The sequence below is a fragment of the Peromyscus leucopus genome, chromosome 5 (genome assembly GCF_004664715.2).
Source record: "Peromyscus leucopus breed LL Stock chromosome 5, UCI_PerLeu_2.1, whole genome shotgun sequence".
Classification (NCBI taxonomy): domain Eukaryota; kingdom Metazoa; phylum Chordata; class Mammalia; order Rodentia; family Cricetidae; genus Peromyscus; species Peromyscus leucopus.
In genome coordinates, this window is record NC_051067.1 from 107591163 (window position 1) to 107600488 (window position 9326).

At 46.5% G+C, this 9326-nt stretch overlaps 1 protein-coding gene across 4 annotated transcripts in view; it reads right to left on the bottom strand.

Moving 5' to 3' along the window:
• Positions 1 to 9036, bottom strand: part of Ranbp10 (RAN binding protein 10) — a 61996-nt gene extending 52960 nt beyond the window's left edge. For 3 of the 4 annotated variants that reach the window (XM_037206231.1, XM_028854261.2, XM_037206228.1), the window contains exons 1-2: positions 8766 to 9035; positions 7894 to 8005 (exon numbers count right to left, since the gene is read on the bottom strand). In XM_037206231.1, coding sequence (XP_037062126.1) covers positions 7894 to 8005; positions 8766 to 9000 — 347 coding nt within the window. In that variant the 5' untranslated portion in view covers positions 9001 to 9035. Of the gene's footprint in view, positions 1 to 7893; positions 8006 to 8765 lie in introns of all 4 variants that reach the window. The other variant, XM_037206230.1, reaches the window with a different exon arrangement.
• Positions 9037 to 9326: the final 290 nt, after the last annotated feature.

A 9326-nucleotide genomic window follows, 5' to 3' on the forward strand; every position in this document is an offset into this window, starting at 1 on the left:
TTGGAGTTATGAAGACATTTTATACGGATTCTGAGAGGCAGAGACATTCTTGCACTGAAATATCTTCTCTCAGAGTTGAGCCTTCTTGTCAACTTGATCGCTGACCACACACAGACCTCCTTCAGGACTCTACTCTTTTCCAGTGGTCTGCTAAATTCATGCTCTCTGCTCAGCCTGACAAACCCTGGCTTCCCCTCTAGCTGGGATTCTCCCCTTACCTGACTCATCTATAAAATAAACCAAGCATTCTGAAAATAAGGGAGCAATGGGGACACAAGGGGGAGAGTCTAGGGATTTATCCTAGGAACTTCTCTAGGGGCTGACCCTTGACCTGGGAAGATTTAACTTATAAAGAATCCATGGGGCCAGAATATGGAGCTGTGTGCCTTTAACTCCAGCATTCTAGAGGCAGAAGTTCTAGAGAGCTCTCTGAGTTTGAGGTCATCATGGTCTACATAGCTTGGTCTAAGCCAGCCAAGGTCACACAGTGAGACCTTGTCTCCAAAAAAACCAACCACTACCACCACCACCCCTGAGGCAGTGAGATGGCTCAGTGTGTAAAGGAGCTTGCTGCAAAGCCTGATGATCCAAGTTCCATCCCCAGGACTCACATGATAGAAGAGAACCTATTCTTATAAGTTGTCCTCCAACCTCGACATATGTGGTGTAATGCATTACACAGACACACAGACAGACAGACAGACAGACAGACACACACACACACACACACACACACATGAAAATAAAATAAACAGTAACTTAAAAAATTCAAGAGGCACAAGGTTGTAGTCGGATTTTTCTTTGGGCCACCAGCTCATAAATAACAACAGGGAGATTTATTAATTATGAAAGCTTGACCTTACCTTATGTTTGTTTTTAACTAGTTCTTATAACTTAAAATTAACCTGCTTATATTAATCTACGTTTTATCATGTGGCTTTTTACTTTTCTTTCATTCTGTATGTCTAACTCCCCAAGTCTCCATGGCATCTCCTGTGTGCCTTGATTATCCTCTTCCTCTCTCTGCCTGGAAGTCCCACCTAGACCTCCTGCCTAGTTATTGGTCATTTAGCTTTTTACTACATCAATCACAGCAATAGCTTCACACAGTGTACAAATATCCCACAACACAGGGTAGTGGTGGCTCATGCTTTTCATCCCAGCATTTGAGAGGAAGAAGCAGGCAGATCTCTGGGTTGTCCTCTGACATCTACATGTGTACCAAGGCACATGGGTAGCCTCCCCAAGAAAATAACAATTTTTTCATTTAAAGAAAGGTGGCCAGCTGGGCAGTGGTGACACACGCCTTTAATCCCAGCACTCAGGAGGCAGAGCCAGGTTCAAGGCCAGCCTGGTCTACAGAGTGAGTTCCAGGACAGCCAGGGATACACAGAGAAACCCTGTCTCAAAAAACCAAAACAAAACAAAAAAGTGACCATACTCCCCATTCTGAACTCACAGATAGATGTAGATGGCAATTTGAAATGAGTAGGGAGTCCCCACCAAGAAAGTAGATTCCAGCTTTCTCAACCCATGCCAGAGCTACACCTCAAGATGCCCAAACTAGTTTTCGCCCACAATACAGGTAAGCCATACATCACCCCAGGAGGCTCCATAGCCCAAGTGTTCCATATCTCCAGACACAGCACAGGGTTTGTATCTGAGCAAAGACACAGCCTAAAGCTCAGCAGTCACTTGTAAGTCTACCAGCTTTGAAGCAGTCAGGAGGACAGGACACCATTACTGCTGGCACCTACCTTGAGCAAGGATAGCACCTACTCTTTAGGGCGACAGGGGAAGGCAGTCCACAGAAAGCACAAGCTTCAACAGCACCAAACAATGCACAGAGACCAGCATGAGGGGAGGGTATCCTGCATGAGAGGCCCACCACAGGCTATCTCTAGATCTGGTGGTTTCTGAGACCAAAAAGGTAACAGGTAAGATCTTCACAATAGAGTGACTCTCAGTTTCCATGGAAATTATTCTGGGTGATCGTAACTCATGAGAGGGAAATGGCTGGGCATAAAACACAGGATGTCTTTGGAAGAAGAGCTGGCAAAACCAAACCATCAGACAAATCTCAGCACAAGCAGAGTCACTCTCCCTCTGAAAGGACCACACTATGAGAAAATCATGCTCTGGGTGAAGGATAAACCACTGGCCCACACAGACCAGACTCTGGAGCAGAGGTCTGGTAGACCAGACTGGCAGTGTCTTCTGCCCTAGCCAGAGTCTGTACACACAACCGTCCTCAAAACAAAGTCTGAAATTTTGACCACAATACACAACGGGTTTTCCATCTGGCCTCTACTTACTCAGTTTGGGCCCTTTTTTTTTTTTCCCCAAATAGGCTAGCCTTGAAGCCAAGCTGGGTTCAAGTTTTCAATCTTCCTGCCTCTGCCATATGAGTGTTAGGATTACAAGCCTAAATTACCATACCCAGGCCAGCCTACACATCTTTTTGTGTGTCTTGTGCTTCACACTTTATTTATCTTGAGCATTCCAGCTGCTCTTTCCACTTTTCCTCACCATCTCTTCTATGAAGAGTCCCCTAAACTCAGAAGTGTAGAAGGAAATCTAATCTCTGGGCCAACCCAGATACCATGGATCTATACCACGAGCTAACAACTTCTATGCCCCTGTGAGGTCACACACAAGGGTGTATCTCTCTTGTTCTCTACATAGGCCTCGTGTCTGTGCTCCTGGAGCCCACATCTAGGACAAAACAATCAATGTTCATCCTGGTGTATGGCATGAATGGGTAGGTGTACTGCTATGTGACCATGCAATAAGAATTGGTTGACTGTAACCAAAGATCCCTACTCAGGGCCCTCGCTGAAGTGAACTCCACCTCTCCCTACACTACCTAGTGCTCTAGCCTAAGTTTGCCCTTCTTGGGTAGAGTCACCCATCACATGTCAGGAGGCCTCTGCCACTAGGATGATGTTACAATCTATTTTGAGGGTCACACTGAAGCATCTGTCAGCCAGGACAGCCACACCCTCCATGTGTCATCACTAAAAGCTGGGGACAACCACAGGTCCATAAAGTCTGCCTACTTAATAACTTTCTGCAAAGATCAACCCAGATGCCCCTTATCTCCTGGGGGCACCCCTGGCAGGGCTTGAGACATCTCCTCATCCTATCAGACCTGCTCCCAAGGTTCACAGTTCTGATGACTTGAAAATCCAGTTGAAGCCAATAAGTCTAGGCCAAGCTCTTAACTCCTTCTACAGAGTCCTCCCTCCTAAATGGGAAGAGTCCCAAAAGCCCCTGCACCCTGGCATGGAGCTAATTACCCACAAGACTCAGATCCACAAGTAGTGCCTCCTGGGAACTCCTACTCATCTCCCACTGCAGTGCCCAAGCTTTGCCTCCTCTTAGGAAGGGCCCTTCTCAAACCCACTCTCTACTGAGTAACCCACAGGAGCCTGAGGATGAGGCTCATCTTCTGCTGTCTTTGCTTCTGCTCTCTTGTAGCCAGCACATCAGGATGAAGGGGGGGGGAAAAAGAAAGAAAGGAAGAAGAGAGGGAAGGAGGGAGGGAGGGGGGGGGGAGGGAGGGAGGGAGGGAGAGAGAGAAAGAAAGAAAGTCTCCATAAACCCTTGAAATAAACCTTTCTGTGGCACTTGGGAGTCTTAGGAAGCAAGACTGACACTTGTTTGAGGCCGAGCTACAAAGCAAAACTGTCTCAAAAGAACCCCAACCCTGGGTTGGGGATTTATCTCAGTGGTAGAGCACTTGCCTAGCAAGTGCAAGGCCCTGGGTTCGGTCCTCAGCTCCGGGGGTGGGGTGGGGGGTGGGGGGGTAAGAACCCCAACCCAAAGCAAAGAAACAAAAGCCTTTTGTGAGGGGGCTAGAGAAAGAGCTCAGCCGATAAAAGCATGGATGTTCTTCCAGAGGACCGGAGTTTGATTCCCAGCACCCATGTTAGGCAGGTTACAACTACCTGTATGTAATTCCAGGTCCAGAGGATCTGTCATCATATTCTGGCTACCTCAAATACTGTGCTCACATGCACATACCCAAACATACACACACACATATGCATGTAACTAAAAATAAAAAAATAAAATCACTTACAAAAACTTTCTGTACAACCAAACCAGACTAGCTTAGTGTTTTCTAGAAAACACTAAGGCACTTCTGATGAACCATGACAACAACAAATGGATTTACAAATACCTTAGGAACACACAACTCTACAGAAAAACAGAATTACACAGTCAATGGAAAAATAAGTCAGTCGAGGCCAGCACAGAGCATGCCCTGCTTCTCTAGCCTCACTCAGTTAGCACATGTCAGCCCTGTCCCCTAACATTGTGACCCTGTACAGACCCAACAGGATGTTCCTTCACACTAGCCCAGAGAAGGAATGCAATAGCAGTCATAATGGGGAAGTCAGCAGCAGCTCAGACACGTGTCCGGGATCAGACAAGGACATCTGACAGGTTAGGCTATGCTATTGCACATCTTAAGCCCTGCAGCCAGGGCAGGCCACCAAACATCTCAGGGACTCACCCGCAAAACAAGTCCATCATCATTCACTCCAGTCATTTTCTAGAGATGCTCTGAGGCTCAAATGAGACAACATAGAAAGGCTACAAAGTCAATAGCTATAGGTAATGCTTGGGCCATCAACGAGACCTGGATCAGAAATACATTTCCAACAGTGATGGAGAAGAGTCAATGTTTGCCTGTCCTACAACTTGTTGGCTTCCTCAAAAACCAAGCCTGAACTATACCATGTGGCTCATACCAACAACTGGCTACACCTCAGCCCCAAGAAGCCTTTCAGGGATTCCAGAAAGTGGCTATGAGGAGCCAGTCATATGCTCACTCACCATTTTACTGCTTTATCTGTCAACTGAAACAAGCCACTCAGACATTCATGACATTTATAAAACTGAAGTTTCCAGACCAACTCAACAACTGTATTTACCGTGTGTAAAAATATGGAGAACAGGGCACAGGAATGTAACTCGGTTGGTAGAGTGCTTCCCAGTGTGGTTCAATTCCTAGCACTGTATCAACCAAGTAGGGTAGCATATAGCTGTAATCCTAGCACTGAGGAGGTGAAGGCTAGAGGATCATGAGTTCAAGAACATCCTTTGGCCACATAAGAAATTATAAGCCAGCCTGGGACACATAAAGCTTTGTTATTTAAAGGGGGGGGGGGAAGGGGTTGGGGATTTAGCTCAGTGGTAGAGAGCTTGCCTAGCAAGCACAAGGCCTTGGGTTCAGTCCTCAGCTCTGGAAAATAAATAAATAAATAAATAAATAAATAAATAAATAAATAAATAGGGAAAAAAATCCTGGGGAAAGAAGTCAGAGAAAGATCCTCTTCATTTTACTGAGACAGGGTCTCATTATGCAGTCCTGGTTGGTCTGGGACTTGCCATGTAGACCAGTCTGACTTTAAACTCAAGAGATTCACCTACCTGAGCCTCCAGAGTCCTGTGATTAAAGGCATGCACCATCATGCCTGGCTTTCACTTTTTAAAAAAATAATAATTTACTCATTTTTATTTTATGTGCATTAGTGTTTTGCCTGCATGTGTCTAAGTCTGATCTTGGAATTATAGATGGTTGTGAGCTGCCATATGGGTGCTGGGAATTGAACCCCAGTCCTCTGGAAGAGCAGTCAGTGCTCTTAACCACTAAACCATCTCTCCAGCCCCTGGCTTTCACTTTTTTTTAGACTCGTAGACAACATCACAGTCTAACACACAGCTTTTTTCTCAAGGCCCACTGAAATCTAAAATACAAGCTGAAAGAATCCAGATCTCTAGGTTTAAACACTCTCCTCCTAAAAAGTTGTTCTTGTTCTCACTAGCTCACCCCTTATCTATGAAAAAGGGCTACGAAGAAAAGACACATTTTCTTCCCTACACGTTTAAAAAATAAGCCCCTCAGTCTCCTTGGCAGTATCAGAGTCCAACACCCACATCTTAGTCAACACTGTAACTGTTTTTAAGGTGTTTGTTTTAAGAGGTCATTCTCATTGACACTGGTTTAAACACATTAGATATGTTTTATCAGATGGTAGAAAGAAATATTAAAAAGTTTTAAGTCTTCCAATAAATGTAAGTTTCCTATCTGTAAATGAAGCAGATGGGAATGAAACTTAAAGATGCAACAGCTTGCTGGACGGTGGCACACACCTTTAATCCCAGCACACAGGAGGCAGAAGCAGGCAGATCTCTGTGAGTTTGAGGCCAGCCTGGTCTACAGAGTGAGATCCAGGACAGCACCAAAGCTACACTGAGAAACCCTGTCTCGAAAAACCAAAAAGATGCAACAGCTTCCCATGATTAAAATTCTAAAGTCAGCCAGGCAGATCTTTGTGAGTTCGAGGCCAGCCTGGTCTACAGAGTGAGTTCCAGGACACCCAGGACTGTTTCACAGAGAAACCCTGTCTCAAAAAAAAAAAAAAAAAAAAAAACCACAACAAAAAATTCTAAAGTCACTGAATTTTAAGGTTAAAGGCAGTTTTGATGCTGACTAAACCTCCCAGAGTGATGATGAAGAGACAAGGCCCAGGATCTACCCAAGCCCACAGGGCCCTCCTTGGCTGGGAAGTCACAAAGTTACTGAGAAAGCAGGGAGATTTGGATTCCAACACTCCTGCCCTAGACTAAGCTTCTTTTTTGTTTTTTGTTTTAAGACAGGGTCTGACTAAACAGTCCTAGCTGGCCTAGAACTCACTCTGTAGACCAGGTGGTCTTGAATTCAGAAAAGGTATGCCTGCTTCTTCCTCCGAGTGCTGGGACTAAAGGCCTGCATTATCACACTCAGTTCAGGCTCAGCTTCTAAACCTGGCATTTTGCAAACAACACAAGTGAGACAATTAGGAGAGAAAAATTATCCTAAATGCCCAAAAACTCACACTTAGGTCCACATGAATGTCACTGGCAGGGACTGCAAATTTCCCATAACAAACCTAAGGTCTGATTAAGAAAGCTTGTCCTGGGGGCTGGAGAGATGGCTCGGTGGTTAAGAACACTGGCTGCTCTGCCAGAAGACCCTGGTTCAATTCCCAGCATCCACATGGCAGCTCACAAGTGTCTAACTCAAGTTCCAGGGGATCCAGAATCTTCACACAGTCATACATGCAGATAAAACACCAATGCACGTAAAATAAAATAAATAATTTATTAAAAAAAGAAAGAAAGAAAGCTTGTCTCAGGATAGTTAAAGTCATCTCACAGCTTGAACACCTGCTTTGTTACAATTACTAGAGGGAAAAGGAGACTAAGAGAATAAGGAAGACAAGGAAAATGTCCCCTCTGATGCCTTGTGTCTGCTTATGTCACCCTAAAATAGGGAGTCTCCCTAATGCTGACTTTAATAAGACCTTCCTAAAGCTGGTCCAACTGGTGTTCAAGTCTCTGGACTGAAAAACAAGTTTATGAGCAGCAAAGTCACCTGACTCTGACCATGTGTACACTGTTTATCCAGATGACAGTGGCCACCACAGCTTTGATGGATGCTACACAGACTCTACTATCCCTTTGAAGTTTACTGAGGCCTCTACATTACTAAATGCCATAAAAAGGAACCTCAACTTCCAAAGGAGGGAAGTCACAAACACCACATGCTGGCAGGGGAAACCCCATTTGGCCTCTGAATTGTTAATGTAAACTTGTTACTTATATCCTTGATCTGTTACTATCTAATTACAATACTTTAAAAAAAAAATGTCCTCTGCTCTACCTACAATGTGCCTACTGCTATCAAGGCCCACTGTTTAGCCCAACCAGACCATATTCATAGTCAGGACAGAGGTAGCCCAGATCCAAGCGGGTGGACAGGCTCACATCAGTCACGAATACCAGTCAGGAACTTCAAACTCTGAGAGAGGGGTAAAGGGATAGTAAAGAGGGACTTACCCATCTCTTCCTTTGCTGACAATCTTCACTTCAAAATAGTAAATGCCACAGGCGGCAGGGATGGGGTGGGTGGCACGCACGGAGGCTGCATCTTTATGATTTTTGCCATGACCTGATGTAAAAGGGCAAAGAAGGAAAGTCAATGCCAGGAAATACAAATGGAAGCCTCCTTTTTCTCTGTGCCTGGTTAACTTCAACCCTCCTTTGCTAGAGGATCTTCTTATACTGTCCAAGGAATTGAGTAAACACACACACCTCCCACCTTTAAATCACCTCCATCCTAAACCAACCAACAGTCCTGACTGTCCAAGATACTGTCCTCCATGACAAAACAAGGGTACACACTGGCAACAGAGGTGCGTGTGACACACTGAATACTGCTGTCTGTCTTTCTAGAATCTAAACGGCCCAGCCTGGAGCTCAGGGGAAGGAAGCGGCAGAAATGGAAGTCACCACTACCAACCACTTTAGCGCACAGCCCCCAGGCCAGCTCAGGGTGACTGGCAGGCAGGCAGCCCATGCACCGCCTGTGAGAACGTTACCACCTCTTTTTGCAAACATTACTGAAACTAAGCCGTGGTAAAGGGCCTAGGTGAGGTTGGAGCCAGCTCAGGACAAGACGGGAAGCCCTAAGTGGAAGGTCTTGTCCAACATTGGTTTTGGACATTTACTGTAGTTCTCTTAAAGTCGTCTGTTTTCAGGGCAGAGCAAAGGAAGCAGGTAAACCCCGGCCTGGCCAAACCACCCTGCTCTGGACGTTCCGCTGAGCTAAGGCCCAACTCAGAGAGCCCACGCAAAGAAAGGGACATGATGGGCACAGCTTCCCTGCAGACACTCTGGACTTGTCTCCCAGTGGCCAGACACGCTGATACCTTTGTAGTGGACACGGAGGTTTCCCTGGGAGAGGCCGATGTAGTTGTACTTGTCCTTGGGGCTCCAGGATCGCGGCAGCGGCGTTTCGTGCTGATTAACTGCAGGGTACAAGCGCTGCAGGCGCCGGCTCAGTTCCTGCTCCCCAGGTGACGGTAGCCCGCCCCCGGCGTCCCCACCGGAGGAGTCCCCAGCCTGCGGGTTCCCAGCTCCCGGGTCTGCCGTCGCCGCCGCCATCTTGGAGGGAGCTGCTATTGTGTCACTGGGGGCGGGGTGGAGTGCAACCAGATCTGCTGTGCTCAGCCAATGGCCTGTAAGCATCCCGGGGCCATAGGGAAACTGAGTCCGAGCCCGTGAACCTTTCTTAGTACACTACTGTGCTTCACAAGCTATTAGACTACATATCCCACAAGACAGAGCGCGCTAGAAGCCGGCCAACGCGGGCTCCTGGAGAACTTCGGGAGATGTAGTCCATACCTGCTCACCCACGAGCCCGTACTGCGGAGACAAGGAGCCACTGGAAACTACCATTCCCGGGCAGCCAAGTGGCCAGGCCTCGAAGC